The sequence below is a fragment of the Rhinatrema bivittatum genome, chromosome 2 (assembly GCF_901001135.1).
Source record: "Rhinatrema bivittatum chromosome 2, aRhiBiv1.1, whole genome shotgun sequence".
Lineage (NCBI taxonomy): Eukaryota > Metazoa > Chordata > Amphibia > Gymnophiona > Rhinatrematidae > Rhinatrema > Rhinatrema bivittatum.
The window spans coordinates 378,448,372-378,474,845 of record NC_042616.1 but is presented as its reverse complement, the minus strand read 5'-3'; the positions used below and the strand labels follow the sequence as shown (position 1 = coordinate 378,474,845).

The 26,474-nt window shown below is 45.6% G+C and overlaps 1 protein-coding gene across 3 annotated transcripts in view; it reads right to left on the bottom strand.

The window, feature by feature from the left end:
* The window catches only part of ELP2 (elongator acetyltransferase complex subunit 2), a 751,239-nt gene that overhangs the window by 52,045 nt on the left and 672,720 nt on the right, over positions 1 to 26,474 (bottom strand). For 2 of the 3 annotated variants that reach the window (XR_003854643.1, XR_003854644.1), the window contains 2 exons: positions 22,919 to 23,062; positions 22,393 to 22,416 (listed from right to left, as the gene is read on the bottom strand). Coding sequence is in view for 1 of the 3 variants with exons in the window: in XM_029589989.1 (XP_029445849.1) it covers positions 22,919 to 23,047 (129 nt within the window). In the remaining 2 variants the exon portion in view is untranslated. Of the gene's footprint in view, positions 1 to 22,392; positions 22,417 to 22,918; positions 23,063 to 26,474 lie in introns of those variants that run through there. The other variant, XM_029589989.1, reaches the window with a different exon arrangement.

The following is a 26,474-nucleotide window of genomic DNA, read 5'->3' as shown; positions in this document are numbered from 1 at the left end:
AGAGGTTCTACAGGCATCCTTGGGGTTTTCACCTTTTGAACTGATGTATGGGAGACAACCCTGGAATATGTTGACAGTGGTGCAGGAGACTTATTTATTTATAAAGTCTTTTATACCGATATTAGTGGGGACATCATATCGGTTTACAGCGAACTTATAAGAAGGAAATTACAATGAACAGTGAAAGGGGAGAGGGATACAATTAACTAAAGTCAAGGGAGGAGAAAACAAGAGCAAAATCGCAATGGGCAACAAGAGGAGTGAAATTGTCATAAAAGAACGACTATGTACAAGTTAAAACAGCTATGGACAATATTTGAAAGGGAGAGATTATATACAGAGCAATATTCCAGCAGAAGCAAATCATACAGGGGCTGTTAAGTGATGTGGGGGAAGGCTTGTTTAAAAAGCCACGTCTTTAATAAGGATCTAAATTTTGCGGGGCAGGTTTCTAACCTAAGGTGGGTTGGTAGAGAGTTCCAATGCATTGGGCCAGCAATAGAAAGGGCCCGAACTCTTGTGGAGGTGAGGTGTGACGCCTTTAGGGATGGAGGGTTGCTTTGGAGGTTCTAGTGGGTCGATTGGGGCATAGGAGGTGGAAGGGGTCATCAAGCCAGTTCGAGTTGTGTGTGTAGATTGCTTTGTGGATAATGGTGACGGTTTTAAAGAGGATACGGGAGGGGACAGGAAGCCAGTGAAGGTCTTTCAGTACCGGAGAGATGTGGTCTTATTTGCGTGTGTTAGAGATAGTTCTGGCTATTGCATTCTGCAGCACTTGGAGGGGTTTTAAGGAGGACAGGGGTAGGCCAAGGAAGAGGGAGTTGCAATAGTCCATTTTTGAAGAGAGGGTGGCCTGAATAACCGTACGGAAGTCATTCGCATGAAGTAATGTAGAGATTACTTACCTGATAATCTCCTTTTCCTTAGTGTATACAGATGGACTCAAAACAAGTGGGTATAGTGTGCTCGTGCTAGCAGTTGGAGACGGATCTGACATCAGCACGGGTACATATACCCCCACAGGAAGTGTAGCAATTCAGTAATCTTCCTTGCAAAAGCTTTATGGATATAGTGTGACTGACCGATCGATTAAATGAACAGGATTACCCTGACCAATTGATGGTAGCTGGAAACCGCCAGTGTTCTCAACTGGAAGGCGTCGACACCCGGCAGGGTGGATGCCCTATATAAGAAAACATGGTTTACCGTGAGTCGGCGAATCCCCATGTATACCGGCAGCCGGGCGGGATGCTGAGTCCATCTGCATACACTAAGGAAAACGAGATTATCAGGTAAGTAATCTCTACATTTCCTAGCGAGTAGCAGATGGACTCAAAACAAGTGGGATGTACAAAAGCTACTCCCTGACTGGGCGGGAGGCTGCCCGAGGACCGTGTAGGATTGCTCTCGCAAATGCTGTGTCCTCCCTGGCCTGGATGTCCAGACGGTAGAATCTGGAGAAGGTATGGAGGGAGGACCACGTCGCCGCTTTACATATCTCTGCAGGCGACAGCATCCTAGTTTCTGCCCAAGAGGCCGCTTGCGCTCGGTAGAATGAGCCTTGACCTGTAGAGGTGGTGGCTTTCCTGCCTCTACATAGGCCGCCTTGATAACTTCTTTGATCCAGCGGGCGATGGTTGGCCGAGAGGCCACTTCCCCTTGCTTCTTCCCGCTGTGTAGGACGAACAGGTGGTCCGTCTTTCGTACTGCTTCTGACATTTCCAGGTATCTGGACAATAGCCTGCCGATGTCGAGATGTGGCAGTATTCGACCTTCTTCCGACTTCTCCAAACCTTCCGTGGTTGGCAAGGATATGGTTTGGTTGAGGTGAAAGTGTGAGACTACTTTGGGTAAGAAGGAAGGGACCGTGCGAAGATGGATAGCCTCTGGAGTGATTCTGAGAAACGGATCACGGCAGGACAGTGCTTGTAGCTCTGAGATGCGGCGTGCTGAACACACAGCCAGCAAGGACACCATCTTCAAGGTTAACAAACGGAGAGACAGGCCTCGAAGGGATCTGAAGGCGGATCCCGCTAGAAATTCCAACACTAGGTTGAGGTTCCACAGGGGCACTGGCCACTTCAGTGGCGGACGAATGTGTTTGACTCCTTTCAGGAAACGTGAGACATCTGGGTGTTTGGCAATGGTGTTGCCGTCACTCCTGGGACCGTAACAAGACAGTGCTGCCACCTGAACCTTGATGGAGCTGAGGGACAGACCCTTCTGAAGTCCATCTTGCAGGAAATCCAAAATGATAGGGATTTTAGTGGCATGTGGATTGGTGCTGTGAGTGTCGCACCAGGCTTCAAAAACTCTCCAGACCCTTATATATGTAAGTGATGTGGAGAACTTGCGTGCTCAGAGAAGTGTATCTATAACCGGCTCCGAGTCTCCCCTTTTCTTCAGTCTAGCCCTCTCATTGGTCAGACCGTAAGAGAGAATTGAGCTGGATCCTCATGTAAGATGGGACCTTGCCGCAGCAGGTCCCTGTGTGGAGGCAGGGGTAGTGGATTCCCTGCCAGTAGTCTTCTCATGTCTGCATACCAGGGTCTTCTTGGCCAATCCGGGGCCACCAGAAGAACTAGGCCTCTGTGCCACCGAATCTTGTGTATAATGGCGCCCAGCAGGGGCCATGGAGGAAAGGCATATAGCAGGATCCCCTGAGGCCATGGCTGTACCAGGGCATTGATCCCCTGGGATAGCGGATCCCGCCTGCGGCTGAAATATCTGGGTACTTGAGCGTTGGACCTGTCTGCTAATAGGTCCATGCCCGGCGTCCCCCACTGATCCACAATCATCTGGAAAGCTGTGGGCGACAGCTGCCATTCCCCTGGATTTAGGCTTTCTCTGCTGAGGAAGTCTGCTGTGGTGTTGTCCTTCCCGGCGATGTGAATGGCGGAGATGTCCTGGAGATTCGCTTCCGCCCAAGTCATCAGGGGGGCTATTTCTAGGGATACCTGTTGGCTTCTGGTTCCGCCCTGTCGGTTGATGTATGCCACCGTGGTGGTGTTGTCTGACATCACTCTGACCGCTCTGTTGCGAAGTCTGTGGGAAAATCGCAGGCACGCTAAGCCTGACTGCCCGTGCCTCTAGTCGGCTGATGTTCCACCTTGACTCTTCTCTGTTCCACCGTCCTTGGGCGGTGCGTTCTTCGCAGTGTGCTCCCCATCCGTTCAGGGTCCCGGTTGGGGAGGACATTCTTGACCCTCGGCTCATGTGGCCGGGCTGCAACCACCACCATATCTGATTCCGCACTCTGGCTGGTAGAGGTAGGTGTGTGGTGTAGTTCTGTGATCGTGGGCTCCACCGAGATAGGAGGGCGCGTTGTAATGGTCTCATATGAGCCCGCGCCCATGGTATCACCTCCAGAGTGGATGCCATGAGGTCGAGGACCTGTAGGTAATCCCAAGCTGTGGGCCGGGTGGTGCTCAGCAGGGCCTGCAGACGATTCCGGAGCTTTGATCTTCTCTTGGAGGTCAGGCTGACCTTGTCTTCCTGGGTGTCGAATCGGACTCCTAGGTATTCCAGCGACTGAGATGGCTGTAGGGAACTCTTGTTCAAGTTTACTACCCATCCTAGGCTTTCCAGAAGAGCAATAACTCTGTTGGTTGCCTGGTGGCTCTCCTCCGGTGACTTTGCCCTGATCAGCCAATCGTCCAGGTAGGGATGGACGAGGATTCCTTCCTTCCTGAGTGCCGCCGCCACTACTACTATGACCTTGGTAAAGATCATCGGTGCGGTGGCTAACCCGAAGGGTAAAGCTCGGAACTGGAAGTGCTGATTCAGGACTTTGAAGCGTAAATAGCGTTGGTGATCCTGATGGATTGGGATATGCAAATAGGCTTCCGACAGATCTAGGGAGGTGAGAAACTCCCCTGGCTGTACCGCATTCTTGACAGACCGCAGTTTCCATGCGAAAGCTGGGGACCCGTAGGTGTCGGTTGACTGACTTGAGGTCCAGGACGGGCCTGAAAGTGCCCTCCTTCTTGGGTACTATGAAATAAATGGAATAATGCCCAGAATTTATCTCCCTTGCAGGTACTGGGATTATGGCTCTTAGGGCCAGGAGCCTCTGCAAGGTAACTTCTAGTGCCGCCTTCTTGAGAGGTGAACAAGGAGATTCCACAAACTTGGCCGGCGGGAGCCGAAGAAAATCCAGGTAATACCCTTCTCGGATGATGGCGAGGACCCACTGGTCCGAGGTAATCTCGACCCACCTGCGGTAGAAGAGGGTTAGTCTGCCCCCTATGGCTGCTACCCCTGGATGGGTCGACTGACTGTCATTGTGGATTGCGGCCGGGACCAGAACCCGAGCTGGTTCTCCTCTTGTTGTGCTTAGCCCGAAAGGGCTGGTTCCTGGCCTGAGAACGAGGTGCTTGGTAGCAAGCCCGGTAAGGGTTGAAGCGCTGAGAATTTCTACCTCTGGATGGTCTAGAAAAAGAACGCTGGCTCCTCCTCGACCTGTCTTCTGGTAGACGGGGTAATGGAGAGGCACCCCATTTATTAGCCAATTTCTCAAGATCGCTGCCGAACAGTAGGGATCCCCTAAAGGGCATTCTTGTGAGGCGCGTCTTGGAGGAAGAGTCGGCCGCCCAATTACGTAGCCAGAGCTGTCTCCTGGCTGCTACTGAGGATGACACTCCCTTGGCTGCCGTACGGATGAGGTCGGAGGCTGCGTCAGTGAGGAATGCGAGAGCTGATTCCATGTCTTCTCCCGGGGTGTTGGTTCTAGCTTGTGATAAACAGGAACACGTCACCACGGTGCAGCAGGTCGCGATTCGTAGGGACATGGCTGCTACCTCAAAGGCTTGTTTCAGAATGGTGTCCATGCGCTGGTCATGTGTATCCTTGAGGGCCGCTCCCCCCTCAACCGGAATGGTGGTGCGCTTCACAATTGCGTTAACTATGGCGTCTACCTTGGGGCACGCCAGCAGCTCCTTGGACGCCGGGTCCAGAGGGTACATGCCTGACAAGGCCCGACCCCCTTTAAATGCGGCCTCCAGCGCAGTCCATTCCAGATCGATTAGCTGCTGTGCTGCTTGTAGGAAGGGACAATGGTGAGCCGATTGGCGCAGGCCCTCTAACAGGGGGGTTTATTTTAGGGTCCCCCGGGGTGTCCTGGCCCGGAATAGCCAGTTCTGATAGGCATTGTGAGACCAGGCCTGGAAGATCCTCTTTCCGAAAGAAGCGTCTCATGGTCCGATAGGGTTCCATCTCCGAGGGAAGTTCTCCCTCCTCGGGGGGCTCCTCATCTTCCTCGGAGCAATCCGAATCCCCATAAGTGGGGCTTCCAGGTGGCGAGTGGCCGTGCCTAGGTCTCGAGGGTCCAGGGGCCGGATAATCCGGAACAGAAAAGCCCATTCGAGGAGCAGACTGCATCTGGACAAAGGCGTGGATCCCCTTGAATAATTCCACCCAGGAGAGTGAAGCCGGATCTGGCCTTAGGGGCACCAGGTCTCTCGGGTTCCCTGGCTGCTCACCGCGGCCTGCTAAGTCCGGAGTGTTCCCTGAGGAACCGCTGGGCTGGGACCGGTCCTGTACTGGAACTCCCATAGCCTCCTCACATTGGGCACATAGTGAGTCTGCTTCCTCGCTCTGTGTGGCTCTGAGGTTGCATGCTGAGCAGAGGCTTAGAGCTCTTATGCCTGATTCTGGAGGTGCCGGCTCTGCGGACGTATGGGCTCTCTTATGCTCCATACGCTTTGCAATATGTATCGCCTACTAATATGCGCTTGTCTTATGAGTGTGCGCTTATCAACCTGCGCTTAGCTGCATGCGCCTATGAACGGGCGTCTTATGGACGTGCGCTTAAGAACGTGCGCCTCCCTTCAGGCGTCTTATGAATGTGCGCCTACCAACGGCGTCTTATGAACGTGCGCCTATGAACGTGCGCCTACCAACGGCGTCTTACGAACGTGCGCCTATGAACAGGCGTCTTATGGACGTGCGCCTATGAATGTGCGCCTATGAACGTGCGCCTATGAGTGTGCGCCTAACCTAGCGGCGTGCGCTTAGCCAGCCTGCGCCTATCCGCATGCGCTTAGCAACGGGCGCCTAAACTCAGCGTGCATACAGCAACGTGCATCTAGGTGGCGAAGGCGAGTAGGCAGGTAAAATGGCGACCTCCTTGGCGGGCTGCCCCGTAGGCAGGCCCCGCAAATCCTCACTTCCTCGGAGACCACAGTAAAGATGTACGCCTTACCTTGTCTTCGGCGCTTCCCGGCTGCGACCCGGGCGGTCTCCGGCTGCGGGGGGAGCGGGTGAGTACCTTCACCGCCGCGCTCGAGGAAGTGCACCCGCTGCCTCTAGGCCGCGCCCAAACTCGTCTCGCTCGGGGGCCAAGTCCTCGCCTGGACCGAGGCTGCCTCTATGCCGCGCCCAAGCCCTTCTCACTCGGGGGCTAGGTCCCTGCTGCGAGTCGGCCACCGGACCGAGGCTCCTACCTCCGAGGGACCACGGAAGTCAGCTCGGGAAACTCAACTGGGGGAGGGACCGAATGGTATCACCGCAGGAGTGCGGGGCTCGTCTTCAGTAGGTTTCTTCTAGGAATTTAGTCGTTTTAGAATTTGGAAACACGCTCAGCGAGCGTGAGGTAGCTCCAAACTGCTTTGGAGACGGAAATTACTGAATTGCTACACTTCCTGTGGGGGTATATGTACCCGTGCTGACGTCAGATCCGTCTCCAACTGCTAGCACAAGTACACTATACCCACTTGTTTTGAGTCCATCTGCTACACGCTAGGAAAAGGCTTAAGTTTCTTCATGATGTTGAGTTTGTAGAAACCCTCCTTAAGAATTGTATTGATGTGTCCTTTAAGGTTCAGTTGCTGGTCAATCTGAACCCCAAGGTTTCTGGCACAATGTTGGGGTTGGAGTGTTTTGTAGGTGGGATCATTAGCAAGGGAGGAATTGATGGGTAAAAGTGTTGAGAGATGAGGAGCAATTCGGTTTTGGAGGTGTTTAATGCTAAGTGGAGTTTTGTGAGTAAGGTGTTTATAGCTGAGAGGCAGTTTCCCCAAAATTCAAGGGTGTTAGATAGAGAGCCTTGGATGGGTATTACGATTTGTACGTCATCTGCATAAAGATAGAATTTGAGGCCAAGATCAGTTAGAAGTAGGCAAAGAGGAGTGAGATAAATGTTGAATAAGGTGGAGGAGAGGGAGGAGCCTTGGGGGACTCCCTGGGAGAAGGCGTGATAGGTGGATTCAGCATTACCTATCTTAACTGAGAATTGCCTGTTGACAAGATAGGTGAACCACTGAAGTGCAGTGCCAGTGAGGCCAATGTCAGATAGTCGGGAGAGGAGATGATTGTGGTTAATGGTGTCAAAGGCAGCCGAGATGTCCAGCAGGGCAAGGATTGTACAGGATGTAGCAGTGTCCTTGGTCAAAACCTCTGATAATGTAGTCAGTTAAGGAGAGCAGAAGGGTCTCGGTGTTGAGGTACTTGTGGAAGCCGAATTGGGAGGGATGCAGTAGGTTGTTGGTTTCAAGGTAATCTGTTAACTGGGTGTTGACGACCTTTTCCATAATTTTAGAGATGAACGGGAGGTTGGAGATGCGGCGAAAGTTGGCCGGGTCCTTAGGATCTAGTGAAGGTTTCTTGAGCAGTGGTTTAATCACTGCATGTTTGAGGGCATCGGGGACGATGCCAGAGTTGAGGGAGCAATTGATAATGTTGGCAATGGGTCTGGCAATGGTATCATGAGGAGGGCTTTAGTGGGAATAGTATCAGAGGGGTGAGTTGCAGGTTTGATCTTTTTGAGGATAGATACGATTTCAGTGGATGAGACAAGGTCCAGAGAGTTGAGGGTAGCAGTGGAGGCGCTTGAGCCAGCCGGTAGGAGATGGGGACGGGAGGAATCTAGGAAGGATACTAGCAATTTTATTGTGAAAGTAGAGAGCCAGTTCTTCACATTTGCTGCTGGCTTCGTTGTCTGGGATGGCCGGGGGAGCGGGCTTGGTGAGATTGGAGACGTAGGAGAATAGGGCTTTAGGGTTGCAAATGGGCTGGAATGGAGCATCAAGCCACGTCTATTGTAGATTATGTACAACAGTTGGGTCAAAAGATGAGGATAATAGCTAGTGTGGCTAGAGAGAACCTAAAGCAGGCCCAAACAAACAGAAGGATTACTATGACAAAGATGCTAGACTTAGAGTCTTTCGGGAAAATGAGAAGGGCTAGTACTACTCCCATCCTCTGCTAATAAATTAATGGCCAAGTGGAGAGGTCCTTATACAGTAAGGAGAAGGATAGGGAGATGACATATGAGGTGGCATTGGGGGGAAAGAAGACCCAAGTATACCATGTGAACCTATTGAGACCATGGTTGGAACGGGAAACGTTAATGGCAGAAAGTACACCAGAAGCTAAAGAGTTGGGCCCTAATGTTCAGGAGTCAACTTAATTAATAGCAGGTAATAGACTTCTCCTCCAAGAACGTATCCAATCCTTTTTTAAACACAGCTACACTAACTGCACTAACCACATCCTCTGGCAACAAATTCCAGAGTTGAATTGTGTGTTGAGTGAAAAAGAACTTTCTCCGATTAGTTTTAAATGTGCCACAAGATAACTTCATGGAGTGCCCCCTAGTCTTTCTATTATCCGAAAGAGTAAATAACCGATTCACATCTACCCGTTCTAGACCTCTCATGATTTTAAACACCTCTACCACATCCCCCCCTCAGCAGTCTCTTCTCCAGTGACCTACCCATTCCCTCTGAAGTTTTTGATGGCCCAAGTCACCCATATGCATTTCCTGTATGAATGCTATGGTAGCTCTTTGTTTACATAGAAACATCAAAAGGTTTTCCTTTTAACAGGAAAATGGAGACTATCCACATTTGATGAACAAATATTTGTTTCAGCCATTTATCAATGCCAAATATTTGACCATAAAGTATATGAAACCCAAAAGAGAAGGGATCCCCCAGCCTACACCCCCCCCCCCCACATGAAACATACTTTACGATACCATATCAGAATAACAAACTGAGGAGGCACCCACCATATGTTCATCTCTAACACCCACTCATATACCCATCTCAAATGAAACACCCACCCTTCAGCACACCACACATTTCCCCCATTCACACTATATACAATCCCACACTTGCTGTAATTGATCACCCCTTTGAGAGAAAGTGCTCTCCTGAAAACTTGATGAAGTTTCTACTGTTCTTCTGCTTTCACCAGCCAGGATAAGAACAGTTTCTCTGACGGGGGACTCCCAAAACCCATGGAGATCAGTAAGAAGAAAGAACCAAGACATTGAAAACTGAAAAAAATTCCACCAGTGTAGAAAAATCACTGAGCTGACCCAGTCCACGCTAAACTCTGCTCCTTTTTGACTGTTCTGGATGTTGATTAAGGCCAGCCTTGACAAAAACTTCTCTGCAGCAAAACCAAAATGTTCTGTTTTACATACACTACTGCAGACATAGAGGTAAACCAGCACTTGGAAAAAAATAAAAATTCCAGCTTGAAACAGAGCAACATCCAAAATTATCAGAAGTCAGATAACTCTTAACTGGCATTCCTGCCAGAAACATAGGCAGTTATCAATAGCAGTAAAAAACTAAACTGTGTCATTTTCTTCAACCAGCCAAAACAACGTATAAGTCATAGCTAGTCAAGAAAACTTTTGGCTTCCAAACTCTGTGGATTTTCTGGTTTCCCCATTAAAGAACACTTTAAGTTTCAAAGGGAATTGAAGTGAAAATCTGATTCCCTTATAATGCAATTGTGTACAATATGGCATCATTTCTTCATGGTATGCCAATATAATAGTGGAAAAATCAGCGGAAACAAGTAATTTGTTATCCTCATATTTCAGCTCTTAAGTACTGTGGTAAACAGTGGGAATTTTGGCTTGAACAAATTCAGATATTTTACAATAACCTGCCATAGTTTCATAAGTGCTGGGCCACAAACCTCCAAACTGAGTTCATTTCACCAATATAGGTCACTCTTACTATGATACCCAGGCACCTCTGGAAGCCAAGAAGCTGCAAACTTTAGTAATGCTTCACCCTAAATAGTCTCTGGAACACCTAAAATATTGCATCTACTTCTGTTTTCGAGCTTCTCAAGCTTAGTTTCATTGGTTTCATTTTTAGTGCCCAACAGATATCCACAGAGTCAGATAACGAGCTCACACCTCATCATTTACAAACTCTGAGAAAGATCAATTTAATGCATTGTTTACAGCTCTATCTCGTCTCATAACTCGTCAACAGAAGATTGCAGCTTTTCAGGTTCATGCGTGGTGGTTACGGAGACTGCATGCTTAACCTCTTTGGCCACAGGTTCCGATAATCCTTCTGTACTTGAGCACTCCTTTGGCACCATTTTATTTTCAGCCAGTGGCGCTTTCTCTGTGCCTTGTCTTTTAGCTCTACTCTTTTTTTTTTTTTAAACAGAATTGTCCATGAGAGCACAAGGTACTTATTGAACAAGATTCAGAAGTTTTCAATGCCTACAATTACTGAAAAACTGAAAAAACTCCATGGGCTCCCAAGGAGCAGAACTCCAAATCTACTGTTTAAGATGAAGTCATCGCCGTAAGTCCAGAACTGGTGATAAAGCATAAGGTATATCTGCATCCCTTCTGGTGGAAAAGTGTCTGGGGCGGACCTGACCTTGCTTCCAATAATGGAGCAGAATTTTTCTACTTTTCTATTGTCTTCTGTTGCAAACAAATCAATTGATGGGCAATCCCTAGAGATTGAATAACTTGTCTGCCACAGTTTGATCTATAGACCACTTATGGGGAACAAAACACTCTGCTGAAGTGATCTGCCAATGTGTTGGAGATCTTGGGAAGGTTGTTTGTTTGTAGGAAAGCTTTGTCGCTGCAAGCCCATTCCCAAATTCTCAAGGATTCCTGGCAGAAGGTCCATGATCTTGTGCCCCCTTGCTTGCTGACATAGAACATTGATACTTTATTGTCAGTTTGAATTAATATTCTATTTCCCTGATGATGATATGGAAAAAACTCTCAATGCATGTCTGATTGCTTATAGCTCCAAAAGATAAATTTGAAACAGATGTTCTGTTGATGACCAGGGCTCCTTGAGTTTGGAAATAACCTGTGTGTGTGCCTCATCCTCTGGTGGACTCATCAATTTCTATCATGACCAGTTGAGGAAGAAGCCAAAAGGGAACTCCTACCTCAAGGAAGTCTGGGTCCAACATTACTAGAGACCCCACTTTTATTTCTGCTGCTACTTACACTGGGGATAACAAGGGCTGAAGCAATGGATCCCATTGATCGTGGAGGTCACACTGGAGAATCCATATGTTGAGGCGGGTCATGGGGACCACATGTACTGCTGCTGCCATGTGAGCTAGAACAACCAACATCTCCCTGGCTGGGAAATGATCCATCTGTAGAAGGCTCTGGATCAAGGTTCAAAGGCAGCTTGCTTGTTCCAACGGAAGGAATTCTCTCTCTTCCAGAGAGTCTAACTATACCCTTGTGAACTGAATTCTTCAGGTAATTACAAGGTTAGATTTGGCAAAGTTGACAATGAACCTCAGACTGAAGAAATTGAATCTTTTGTAGAGGATGCAACACTTCTGCTTGGGAAGGTCCTAGTCCAGAAAGGGGAAGACACAAATCCCTCTGACAACGGTGTACTGCTACTACTACTAGGCAGCTGAGAGCCCAAAAGGGAGACCCTTTATTGATAGTGAGATGAATCCACTATTAAACAAAGGTATTTCCAGTGGGAGGGATGTATAAGTATGTGAGCAAACACATCTTTCAGATCCAGGGTGTACATTCAGATAGGATGGTGTGGAAGGAATTCATTTTGACTTTACCCATAGTCGGCTCTTGTTCAGACCTTGTAAATCCAGGATAGGTCTCAATCACTACTGACGTCTTGAGGGATAAGGAAATAATGGGAGTAGAAACCCATTGTGATTTGGAGGAACAGATTCTATCGCCCATTGGCTGTAAAATGACTCCATTTGAGACAGAGCTGGATAAAGAGAGATGGATCCATCTTGAAGGCTGAATAACGGTGCAGCACTGGAGAGAGAGAAGTGCAAATGGTAACTAGACTCCACAGTTTTGAAGAACCTAGGTAATCTTCCACCAATCCTGCCGATAAAGATAAATCCTCTTCCCTACTGGAAGTTACATCTTGTTACAATCTTCAGCTGTCTCCTCTCATGCTGACATCCACTAGCCAGAATCTGCTGTTGTGGAAGTGCAGATTGGGTACAATACCATTGTAACTTGCAGAAGAGGTATCTCTGGAAAAAGGAGCACTTGAAAGCGAAGTAAGGATGCCTCAAAGAAGATGGTTGCTCAGAACCTGTCGAGAGAGACTGGACAACCGTTTTTCTAAGCTTGGCTCCAAAGACGTTCTCCCCAGAATAGAGCACATCAGCCAACTTGTTGTGCATATCCTCTTGCAGGCTACAGGCTCTCAACTAAGCCATTTGGCATGCTCCAATGGTTGCTGCATCAAATGATTCGTATCAGAGAAGATGCTGCTTGTACTTGTCTGTATCCCAAAGTGTCTGCTGATAATCGTCTACAATTGTGTAAGTACTACCTCATGCAGAACTGGTGGGCCGTGATGTGGGCACTGACTATGAGCTGTGAAAATCCTTTTTCCCAAAGTTGTCCAACAGTTTAGAGTCCTTGCCTGATGTGGTGTTGGATAAAATTCTGGTCTTCTTTGCCCGTTTGACAATGATTCCACTACCACTGACCACTCAAAAAGCTGGGATTTGCTAAACTCTATTTTTAAAGTTCAGCTTTGTAACTACTGGGGGGGGGGGGGGGAGAATATACCGGATTCTCCCACATTCTTGTTTGTAAATCCCACAGGTTCAAGTGGACCAGGATCATTGTGGGCTTAGAAGGAGTTTCCAGGATTCAGAGAAACCCGAAGACTTCACTGTGGGAAGAGTCCTTATACTTATGGGTGTTGACTCCCAACACCTTCCCCAACTTGCCCAAACATTTAGAATACCAGAGATCTTGTGGTAAATTGTACTCTAATGGATCAGGTAGGGGATTGGAAGGAATTCCTGTAGACCCCCCGTCAGACTCGAGAGTTGAGGGAACACTAACCCAGGATCCCAGTGACGATGCAGCTGATTGGGTTGGGGGTCCTCGGTCATCTCAAAGGGGAATATTCATGGGGCATGCTTCAGCCAGTGGTGTCTTGAGTTGCTTCCTCAGACTGGCTGGACTTTATAACGAGAGACAGTCAAGAACTAGATTCCACTGTTGGGACTTCTGATGGGAGCTTCTGTGGCTTGGAGGTGAGAGAGACTCCCCCTTGTGGGAACAAATCTGACATTCTGGACAGGAGAGGTTGAAGAGTGCCCTCCTTGTCTCTAGTTACCAGCAAAACAAATTAATTCTTCAAATCAATCCAATGACTCCTAAAACACCATGCCTCTTGTATATAACATTTATTTTGTATACTATACTTAAATTGTATATTGTTTAACTATTTCTATTCTCTCCTATTTCTTCCTCTCCAAGTTCGGCTACCCTTGTTAAATGTAACTGTACCTTCGGTCACCACAGTTCTAGTTTTTATGTATATAATGCACCCCTGTTTTATGTAAACCAGCAAGATATGTTTTCATGATTGCCGGTATATAAAAATTCTAAATAAATAAATAAATAAATAAATAAATAAATTCCACTATCTGGTCTATGGGCTGCTGTGTCATTTGACCAGGAGTTGAGGGGGGGGGGGGCCGGGGGGACGACATCTTTTGAAGCCAGTATAGCTTCATCTTCTTGAGAAGCACTCACTGGTCTCCAGGGGAAGTCTCCTTTTGCACCAGATGAACTGGTGGATGCATGGAAAACATAGGCACCAAGGAACATATCAGATCTGGTGTCTCCAGATGAAGTTCTTATTCAAGAGTCTAGAGAGAGATGGCTATCAAGATGGTGGGAAGTGAAGTGAAACCCCCTCACAGCTTCTTGCTGCTTGATCCTGTCTCAAATACGTTGACAGAGCCGGGAATCAATGCTCCAGTTATGATGGAGCCGGAGTGTAGAAGGATGAGATACAGAATGTGTCACTGTGGCAAACAGCTGTTTCAGTTGAATTGAGAACCGATGCACTGACTGTATCAATGGCATTGAGGACTAGTGTGCCAATGACTGATGCATCGATAGCACCAGGCTATGATGAGTCAATGCCACCAATGCTCAATGCATCAACGGCACTGGGTGTATTGATGGAACTGAGCCTGACCCATGCTTCAGTGGTGAAAACTGCACTGCCAGGTCCAACTCAAGGTGCTGCTTCTTCTTATGTGCCGATAAGCCGCGAAGGGTTTACAGACACTGTGCATGACTTTTCGTGCTTTGCTTGACTCCAGTGGGGCGGCAGATCCTACAATTTGTACCGCAGGCGAGGGAGATTTGTTTGAGAAGATCTTGTTCATCTTGGTACGGGAGCTTTGTACTGAAGCGATCCATGAGATACTCAAGTCTGAGTCGGTTGCAAATTGCTGTTGACCAGATTCACCACCTAGCCTAGTTCCTGTAGAAACGAAGCCACCTTGCGAGAAGCGCAAAGATTCTCTTCTACACTCTTGGGGCAAATCAATCAGTTGTCCAGATAAGGGTGAACTAGAATGCTGTCTTTGTGTAGGATCGCTGCAACCACCAACATGACCTTGGAAAGGGTCCTAGGCACCATGGCCAGTCTGAAAGGCAAGGCCTGAAACTGGTAATGACGAGCCAGCTCGGCAAACCAAAGGAACCATTAATGGTCCCGATGAATGGGAATATGCACAAATACCTCTGTCAGATCCAGGGATATGAGGTATTCCCCTGCTTGAACTGCCATTATGACAGATCACACTGTTTCCATTCTGAAATGCGCGACTCGCAAACATCAACTGACGCCCTCGAGATCCAGTATGGGTCAAAACGACCCTTACTTCTTGGGTATGTAAAAAATTAATGGAAGAACGGCCCTTATTTTGGTACGATTCAGGAACAAGAATCACCACTTTCAGGTCCAACAGCCCTTGTAATGTAGCTTCCACTTCTACCCTCTTCTGAGGGGAGTTGCATGGACATATCAAAGGCATCTGGAGGAATACAAAGAAATTCTAGAGCATACCCATCTCAATGCAATTCAAGAACCACTGATCAGAAGAAATCTTGACTCACCTGTGATAAAAGTGAGATAGGCGGCCACCTATCTCCTGTACAACAAGTGAGCAGACAAATCCTCATTGAACAGATTGAGGGGCTCCACAACTGGAGCCCGCATCCGAGGCTCTTGGGGGCAAAAGGACTGAGATCAATTGTAGGGGCGGGATCTCTGGGAAGACCCTCCTCTATAAGGTCAAACGCCAGTAGTCTTGAGAATGACCACTCACCCGAAAAGTCCAGTATCCTGCTTCTTATCCTCCGGTAAGCGAGGGACCTAGGTTTCTCCCCATCTACTCAACATTTTCTCCAATTCACTACCAAATAAAAGTGAACCCCTGAAGGGCAACTTGGTAAGATTGGACTTTGAAATAGTATCTGCTGATCAGTTGTGCAGCCACAGCTGCTGCCTCGGCCTCAATCATAGAAGTGGCTCCTCTGGTGGCAGTGCGAATCAGGTCACAGTCTGCATCAGTTAAAAAGGCAGTCCGCGGTTCTACCATAAATCTGTTATTGGAAGTGGTGCTGCCATATTCTTAAGAAAGAAGCAAGGTAGCCCAAACTACCAAAGAAACAACAAGAGTCAGTTTGTAAATTCATCACCTCTACCTCAAAGGCTTGCTTTAGGATAACCTCATTTTTTCTATCTTGAGCATCCTTCAGAGCTGCAATCCCCTCCACTGGTATGATGGTTTATTTTGTGTCAGTACACACCAAAGCATCCACCTTAGGGAAACGCAATTGCTCTATTTCAAAGGATGCTTCTGGTGCACTCCACTGCAGATCAATCAACTCTTGATTCACATCCAGGAGGGAAAGAAACAGGCGGCCTTGCGTAGGGTGACAAAAATGGGGTCCCTTCTTCTGCACCGCCGAGGAGTCAGTCCCAGCCACTTCAAGTGCCTTCAAAGTCTGAAATATCAAGCTCAGCAATTCAACTCTATGAAAGAAATGGAGAAGAGTTCCATGCAGTTCCAAATCTGGGGGAATCTCCCTTTCCTCACCAGGAGAGCCTCTGCCTTCATCATCGGTGTCATCTCGATCCACCTGCATTCAAACCTTGTCAGGCCACGCTGAGCCATGGTGCTTGACTGTGGTGGCAGGCACAGAACTCCAAGCGTATGGATCTAAACTAGTAGGTAATGTCGACTCAGAGGACTGCCCCTGTATAAATGTTTGTAATTCATGGAAGAATTCCACCCAGGAAAAGGACGGATCCATTCCAGGCCACAAGGGCCTGAATCTCACATCCTGAGTGAGAATTTCTCCTGACAACTCAGCCTGTGGATCAACCGCAGGAGGTGGACACCTGTGTCATGTCGTCCTCAGTCCCACTCCCCTCAGACCAAGAAGATAGACTATCTTTGGCAAAATCAGGAGGAGGTAAATTCTTATGAGCATCCAGGCAGTGCTGACCAGGCTTGAAGAAAGCTCTAGCTGTATCACTCTGATGCGGCATGCAGCACAAATAGTTAAGCACTTTAACTCCTTTGCCATCAGCGCCATGGTTGTACTATGCTCAGTGAAGTATAGGCACGCAGCCAGCTAAACACACAAAAGGGCAGCCAGGTACCCGCGCGAAAAAACCATGCCCAAATTGGGCACACAAAAAATGTGCATCCAGGTACATGCGCTTAGAAGACTTGCACAAAGTGAATATCGAAACCGGGTGTCCAGTCACACACACACTCAAGGAATGCTCGATCTAGGCGCACAAGGTGTACGTACAGAATGAAGGATACCTAATCTGGACGTACAAGATGTGAATCCAAGGAATCACACACATGCCCCCAAGTGGGAGACGTGGCAATGGACGCCCAATACATAGGTGCACGCTGGCAGCACAGCGAAACGCACAAAAACACCCTTGTGGCTTACTTTGCACCAACCAAGGAGAAGCCAGATAGCAGGGCCTAGCCAAAAGGTTGCTCAGCTTACTGTGCCTGAACTACCTCCACACGTGAGCGGGAAGCTCGAATACAGAGGAAAAACAAACCCAGTAGGAAAACTCTCTTCCTTCTCCTGCTTTTTTTTTTTTTTTTTTAAATAAAGTAAAACTAACCTGAGCTCAGCCCTTCCTGGCTGAGAGCAGGAACGGGTCTCGGCTTTGGGGAGAGAGGGTAAAAGCCTTCACCGCTAAGCCTCTCTCGGCCTGCAACTGCTAATTAAATTTTAAATCCACACCATCCCAAGCTACTGGAGTGAAGGCACTCTACTGACGGAGGGACCAAATGGTATCACCTGAGGAAGCAAGCAGTGCTACACAAACATCTCATCTTCCTGTTTCCTTTTGCACTTCTTTTTCCTTTCTTTCTTTACTTTCTTGCTCACAGGCAATCTCCCGTAGGGAAATGCATGTCCATCTGCTGGAGACGGAGAATACTGGTTGGCTAGGCAGGACTATATATCTGTGACATCAGCTTTTGCTCTGTCTCCATCTGCTGGCAGAGGTGCTTAACTCACTGGTGGGGATTAACCTACCAGAACACAAAGGAAAATAGATATTGTTTTAATGGGGGAAGAGTCAACATGTTTTTAGAAAGGAAAGTCTTGCCTTACCAATTTATTAGAGTTTTTTGAGAGTGTAAATAAACATGTATCGGCTGGGTTCTACTTGTCCAGTAGAACCTAGCAGATACATATAAACCATACTACCTCTTCTCAGTTTCCATTAAAGACCGGAGTATCTCTGGGTTCCTCTCTTTCTGCCGTTTTATTTTATACCAATTTGTCAACTCCTTTTTACCTTACATGTCATTTATTGTCTTTATGTCGACGATATTCAATTTTACTTCCCTGCTCAGCATCACATTATGCCTCTCTACAATCAATTCATGGCTATCTCATAACAAACTCAGCTTGAATATATCAAAAACAGAAATGATTCTTGGACAAATTTAGTTTGACGAAATTCCTAAAACTTTCTCTTTTGATAAGATAACAATTAATATATCAAAAAACATTTGCAACCTCGGTGTCATTTGGACCACTAAGTTACATATGCAAAGTCACACTAAATCTGTTGTAAAATCATCATTTTACAAACCACTTATTGAAACGCTTCAAACCATTATTTGATACATCTGAATTTTGAACGGTTCTTCAATCATTAATATTGACAGGCACTGACTACTTTAACTCTCTATAGCAGTGGTTCTCAACCTTTTTTCGGCTGGGACACACCTGACGGAGGCCAGCCGCGTGGTTCCTGGCACGGCTGGCCTCTTCTTTGTGGCTCGTCACTGTGTTTAATTTCAGCACTTCCAGCCCGTGGCGGCCACAGGGTCGGGCTTCTTTGCCGCCATGGGCCTGGATACTGCCACTCCTCCCAGCCCCCTCAAACCACCTCACCCCCGGGCTATGAGATGCCCCCCTTCTTCCTGCCCCACCGGCCAATCAGAGGCTTCATCCTCCCACTGGCAGGAAGAAGGGAGGAGGCTTCTGATTGGCCCATGGGGCAGGAAGAACGAAGGAGGCTTCCAATTGGCCCGCGGGGGGCAGGAAAAAGATAAAGGGAAGTATAACTGGGGCTGTGGGACACCGGGAGCCGCGACACACCAGCTAGTGCTTGGCGACACATTGGTGTGTCGTGACATACCAGTTGAGAAGCGCTGCTCTATATGATGGACTTCCCCAATCAACTATATGTCTATTACAGCTAATACAAAATGCAGCAGCTCGGCTACTGTCCAACATAAAATTACATGATCTCATCACCCTAGTTCTGTTTAATCTACATTGGTTACCCATAAAATGGCTATAAAATGTAAGATCTTAACCATCCTGCATAATCTTATTTATAACACTAATGTTTGGCTATCTGCCAGCCTGCACTTATATACTCCCTTTAGAAACCTGAGATAAAAAAATCAATCTCTCTTGCAAATTCCTTCTCCTAAATCCACAAGATTAGTAACAACCCATGAGCACGCATTTTCCATTGCAGGACCGATCCTTTGGAACTCTATACCTCAAACCCTCAGATCCCTGAGCGAGACAAAAGAATTCAAGAAGGTGTTAAAGCATTATCTATTTAAACAAGCCTTTGCAGACTTATGTGAATCCTAACATGCATAATTTCTTCTTCTTAACTAATGTCTACACTGTTGTATATCTTTTCAATTTCAATATAAGGCTTTTATTGTTTGTAACCTGCCCTGAACCTTGGTGAGCATGGATATACATTATTTTTTAAATAAATAAATAGAAATGTGGCTAAAGGTCAGTCGGCTGATATAGTGTATTTGGATTTTCAGAAGGCATTTGAAAAAGTCCCTCACGAGAGAGTCCTCAAGAAACTGGGAGGTTATGGCACTGGAGGCAGTTTTCTATTGTGGATTGGTAACTGGATAAAAGACAAGAAACATAATTTAGGATTAAATGGTCAGTTTAGCTAATGGAGAAAGATTGTTACTGGAGTGCCCCAGGAGTCTATACTGGGACTTCTGCTATTTAGCATATTCATAAATGATCTGGAGAAAGGGATGACGAGTGAGGTGACAAAATTTGCAGAGGAAACAAAATTGATTTGAGTCATTAAAACAGTGAATTGTGAAGAACTACAGAAGGACCTTGTGAGATTAGTAGACTGGGTTTCTAAATTACAGATGCAATTTAATGTGGACAATTGCAAAGTACATAGGGAAAAATAATCCCAAATGCAGGTGCACAATGCTGGGTTTCATTATAGGAGTCACCACCTAAGAAAAGGACATCAGAGTCCATGTGAACCTTGAGATCTTCAGCTCAGTGTGTGGCAATGATCAAAAAGGCAAATAGAATATTAGGAATTATTTGGAAAAGAATAGAGAATAAAACTAAGAATATCATAATGCCTATGTATAGATCCATGATGCGCCAACAACTTGAGTACTGTGTGCAGTTCTGGTTGCTTCATCTCAAAAAAGACACAATAGACATAGAAAAGGTACAGAGAAAGGTGATGAAAATGATAAGGGGATGGAAAAGCCCCTTATGAAGAAATGCTAAACAGATTAGAGTTCCTTAGCTTGAAGAAGAAATGACAGAAGATATGATTGAAATTTATACAACTATGAGTAGGGTGGAATGGCAACAGTTATTTACCCTTTCAAGCCACACTAAGACTACAGGACACACCATGAAACTCGCATCTGGCAGATTTAAAACACTTCGTAGGAAGTACTTTTTCACTCAGCGCACAATCAAGGTATGGAATCTGTTGTTGGAGGATGTGGGCAAAGCAATTAATATAGTTAAGTTAAAAGAGGATTACATAACTTCCTGAAGGAAATGTGCATAAATGTTATTAGGCAGGTAGACTTGGAAAGGCAGCGCTTATCCCTGGGAATGAAGATACATGAAATAGATCAACTATCTGATGGGTATTTGTGACCCAGACTGGCCGCTGTTGGAGATAAAATGCTTGGCTTGATGGACTTTGATCTCTCCCAGCATGGCACTTCTTAATGAGAGAGAAAAAACAAGAAATCAGAGCTGCTTTTACCTATGGGCAAAAGAGGCAGGGGAGCGCATAACAAAGCCAAAACCATGCGCTCATGTCAGCTTGCACAGGACGGAAACCGGATGATGACACTACATGCTGTGCTTGCATGGGGCCAATCAGGCCAGAAGGAGAAGAAGACATAACTATGCCCTCCTGGTGACCGGCATGGAAAAGGAGGAAAGCTGTAGCAGTGTGTTCAGTTCGGAGTTAACAGTCTGCTTGGGATTAGCAATCTGTTGTTATTTAGGAGAGTTGTAGGTGGATCCTTGGACCGGTGGCAGATGACCACGCCCCCCAGGGGAAGATCCTGAGAGGGACCACCGGACAGGTCAGAGTATGGAGACAGACACACACTAGTTCTTTTATTAGACAGTATACTGAACCACCAGAGGTGGCAGTAGTGAGTTGGAATGCCCGGCTGGGCTGTAGTCCCTCAGATATTGGAACAGCGATCCCTGGACGCTGAGCTGTAGAGAAACTGAAATATAGTGAGTAGGCAGGGTATGCAGAGTTCATGTACCAAACCAGATGGTAACACTCACACAATGTCTCATAGAAGCCCAGGAGCTGGAATGTATAGGCCCTTGAGGAGCGAGTACCTGGTTCTAGGGAAAGCTCTGTGAGAGCGATGGTAACTCACTGATGTAGTTGGCAGTGATGACTTCCAGGCAGAAGAGAGTACTGAGTAAGTCTGGGAACGAGGGCCCTCGAGGAGCAAGTACCGGTTCCAGACTGTAACCTGAAAAACAAAGGAGAGAGCGAGGCCCCCAAGGTACCCCTAGTAAGTCCGAGGAGGCAGAGTAGCTTAGGTAGTGTATCCCTTGCTAACTCAATCTCTTAGCAAATTCTAAGACCTTAAATATCCGTCGCGGGTGACGTCATCTTAGGGGGACGCCCCCGAGGTTCGCGCCATCGCCGGTACTTCAGTCGAGGTCGCGTCGCGCGGCATGCCCCTAGGCATCCAGGAAACATGGTGGGTTGCAGTGTCTAGCCGGTCTGGGGATGCCGGAGGACTTCGGCAGAAGAACGCCGCGGCAGCCAATCTTCCCGTGGGCGAAGAGGGAGGCGCCAAAGAGGTACGGAGGGCGGAGAGAGGGCGTCGGGGAACAGATGGACACAACACAGTGGGCCAGTGGTACCAGATTAACATGTGGCTGAGGGACAGAGGACAAAGGCAGGGTTACTTGGAGACTGGCAGGGGCTGGCCCGAGGGACATGCAGGAGGTAGGGAACAGGGGTGAGGGCGGGTGTGGTCTTTATGGTAAAATATAAAAGGGGGCCCATCCACAAAATTTTGCCCAGAGCCTTTTACATAGTTAAAGCAGCCCTGTAAGAAATACCAAAAACCTAAATGAGAGAAAGGGTGCATGTCCTTGCAGGAGCTCGGATGAAAAAAAAGACAGCGGGGTTAAAAGGCAGCACCCACATGGGAATTCTCGTGCAAACTCATATTGCTTTTCATCTACTAAGCAAAGAGAGAAGGATCCTTTTGGCACCTTTGGATGACATTTCCTGCTTGTTCATGGAGAAAGAAAGTGTCAAACAAGAAGTAAACCGAATAAATGTGGAATAAACTTACAGTTTTAAAAGAAAAGTTATTGGCCTGATTGAAATCAACAAAACTAGAAGAACAAACATCTACACAATAAGAACAAAGTATCACACAGACTGACAGGTGTATTTCCAATTAATTTTGACCTTTTACATCTTATCATTGATTATACTTTGCCTTTTGAGATGATCTGCTGTTCCGTATATCCTGGATAATGCATACCTAATATTGAAATAATTTCTGTTCAAGCCAAGTGATATTCATTCTACAAGATACATTAATTTTTGCATTTATGTTGTGGAAATCAATCTGTAAAAAGTTCATCTAAATTAATTTTATACACTTGTCATGCCCAGATGCAGCTAAAAATTTGTAAAAGCCATGGAGAATGAATCACAAATGGCAAAAGTACAAAGTGTGTGAACAACAATCTATTAAAACAGCGAGGGTTCAAATCTCATTGATGCTCCTTTTGACTTCACTCTCCACTGCCTCAGGTACAAACTGAGAAATACCTACTGCATCTGGATACAACTCTTCTTGTGCTACTAATGAGAAGGCATTAGCTAAATCTAAAAAATAAAATACAAAAATGTAAAAAGCATTGGAATTCCAGTTTATTGGCTCTTAGAATATTGAGAAAAATGAAAAAACACCCCCTTTTCTCCTGTCATGGACAAAGCAGACAATAAATGAACCAGACTATTCAGGCAAATACAAGTACCTGCCATCAGGGCTAAGCACATGGCTCATGCTGATAGCAGTGACAGCATCTCCAACATCCAGGACTGAAGAACAGGGCCTAATGGATCCTAAGCCATTCCTTTCATTGGCTCCAGCTGTGCCACATTCACTCCCAGATAATAACCTGTTAAGACACAAGAGAATACATAGTACTCACTACAGCAAATGGATAATTGTACTTTATAACTAGTCAGGATTGGATGACAAACATGGAGCAGGAGAGTATAGGGACAAGGGGATAAGATCTTCACAAAGCATAAGAAATTTCACAACATGGTACATGCAGTTGAATGGCCTACATATCATATTTCAAGTCTCAACTGAGCCAGAAGAATAGTTGTGCTTGCTTACCTGTAAAAGAGTTCCTCGAAAACAGCAGGATAAATCTGCCATAATGCATGAATGATGTCATTTATTTCTTTTATTTGTAAACTTTTATATACCGTTGTCTGGAACATGCCTTCACAACGGTTTACAATGATAAAAATAAACACAAGAAAATCATTTTTTTAATTTTTTAATTTTATTTATTTAACAGCTTTTAATATACAGGCGTTCGTGGGGCACATCACGTCGGTTTACAATAAACTTGCGAAGGAGGAAATTACAAAAAACAGGGAGCGGGGGATGGAGCAGGCGAGAGAGGGAGTGGGGGGAGGGTGGGGTAGACAGAAGAAGAGGAGAGAGCAGTAGAGAAAGTAGATAGGAGTAATCATAACTGAGTAGAAGAACATATTTACAGCAGAGATTAACTTATTTACAGCGGATTAAAATAATGTTATATCCGGGGGAGAGTTCAGATTATTGCACGGGAGGAGGAGATGTAGGGGGGCAGGTGTCTAAGGAGTTGGACTCAGGGTAGGCCTGCCTGAATAGCCAGGTCTTGATGCCTTTTTTGAAGGTGGGTAGAGAGGGTTCGAGACGGAGGTGTGTGGGAAGAGAGTTCCAGAGGGCAGGGCCTGCTATGGTGAATGCTCTTTCTCTGGTGGTGGAGAGGTGCGCAATTTTTAGTGAGGGGGTGTGCAGGGTGCCTGCAAGGGTGGAGCTTGCGAGGCGGTGGGACGAGTGGAGGCGAGGCATTTCCTTGAGCCAGGCGGAGTTGTTATTGTAGAGAATGTTGTGAAGTATGGTCAGGGTTTTATATTGAATGCGGAAAGGGATGGGCAGCCAATGCAGATCGATAAGAATGGGTGTATATATGTTCTCTTCTATGGGTGTTAGTTAGGATTCTCGGCCATCGCGTTTTGTAGAGTTTGCAAGGGTTTGATGGTTAGTAGTATCATGAACTGTAAAACAATAAAACTCGCTAACACAGAAATTACTTACACATCAAGCTTTAAAATAAGACAATAAAATTGAGCATTAAATAAATGAGAACATACAAAAGATAAAATAACATACTAATATTAAATAAAGCCTTTAAAATTCATAAAAACTCTAAAACCCTAAAAAGTAGTGACTAAGATCGAAATAAAATCTAATTAGATGGTTAAATAAAAATAATCCTAATAAAAAGCATCATAAGATAGTGTAGTGTATGTGGAAATGAGGTTTAGCCTATGCCGTCATTATAAGCTTGCTCCAACAGCCATGTTTTAAGATATTTTCTAAATAATTTAAATCGCTCCTGCAAACCTTAGATTTGTTGGTAATGTATTCCATAAACCTGATCCTGCTAATGAGACTGCTCTCTACCTTACAGTTTGTAAGTCGTGCTGATGCAATAGAGGGTATTGACAGAAGACCTTTATTGGCTGACCTGAGGTTACACTGTGGTATATGTAGCCGAACTCTGGCATTTAACCATTTGACCTGATTGCCATAGATTGCCTTGTGCAAGATGCAAAGTACTTTGTACTCAATCCATTTTCAATTGGTAACCAATGAAGTGCTTTTAAGACAGGGTGATATGCCCCTTTTTTTGTGACCACTTAATATTCTAGCGGCAGCGTTTGAAGAATCTGGTAGAGGCCGGATTGTCAATTTGGGCAAGCCTAGGAGCAGAATTGCAATAGTCAAAGCCCGTGCAAATTAAAGATTGTAATATGGTTCTAAAATCATTCGGGGTGTAGAGTGGTTTTAAGCGCTTTAATATTAATAATTTGCTGAATCCTTCTTTTATCTTCAAGGATATATATATATTTTTTTAAATTTAATTCTGGGTCAATCCAAATGCCTAGATCTTTCACTTTATCACCTAATTTAATAGAAAGCTTAGCAAGTTGCATAGTACTATTAACATTTTCTATCCAAGTTTTCCTTTCAAGTAGGATACATTCTGTCTTTTCCATATTGAGACTAAGTCTCATATGTGTTAGAAGTTGTTTTATGACATTGAGGTACATAGCAGATAGTTTAAATGCTTGTTCTAGTGTGTCTGTAACCGGAATGAGTATCTGGATGTCATCGGCATATATAAAGTAAATAATGCCAAGACCGGAGAGAAGTTGACCTAATGGAAGCAGATAAATGTTAAAAAGGGTGGCCGATAGAGCAGAGCCCTGTGGGACTCCTGTTCAAGTGTTACTGCCTCAGATTTGGATGTGTTAATATTTACCTGGAAGGTTCTATTGCAAAGATATGAAGAAAACCATTGTAAAGTTGTACCAGTGAGACCAATTTCAGATAATCTACAAATCAGACTTTTATGATTGATTGTATCGAATGCTGCAGAAAGATCAAGTAAAATGAGAAGATAACGCTGACCATTGTCGAAACCCTTCATAATGGAGTCTGTTAGAGAGAGGAGCAGAGTCTCTGTACTAAAATGTTCTCTAAATCTGTGCTGTGTTGGGTAAATAATATCATTAGTTTCTAAATGTTCAACAAGTTGCTTGAATACTACCTTCTCAATTAATTTTGCGAGAGGATAAATTTGAAATGGGTCGGAAATTACTGAGTTCAGCCGGATCTAGGTTCTTATTTTTAATAATGGGTTTAATTATAGCTAGTTTCAATATATCCAGAAGTGAGCCTTCTTTCAATGATTTGTTTATAATAGTTGTAATAACTGGAGTGATGGTCTGTGTTACTACTTTTAGAGTGCTTATTGGAATTTCATCAAGTGAATGATTTGCAGGATTTAAGTACTTAATTAGGCCTTCAATTTCTATAATCAAGACCATTTCGAAGTTGGACCATTTTATTACGCCTTTACTGGTTAGTCTTATGTCTTGCTGGGGGGTTTTATCTAGATTTTCCGTAAGTTTAGCGATTTTGTTTTTTTAAAAGTTTGCTAGGTCTTGTCTCAAGTTTTTGTTTGTGGTAGCAGTATCTGGGTTACAATCAGAAGATAGTTTTTTTCACTATATTAAAAAGGGTTTTTGGGTTGTGTGCGAAGTTCTGAATTTTTTTGCTATAATATTCTCATTTATTTTTATTTATCAGATTTTTATAATATGCCAAGTAAATATGATAATTTGTTAGTTAGGGAGCATTTCTTTTTCTGCCAGGCTTTTTCTTTTTTTCTTAAGTACGTTTAGTCTCTAAGTTGTTTATTGAACCACGGATTGGATTTCTTTTTTTGAACTGTCGAT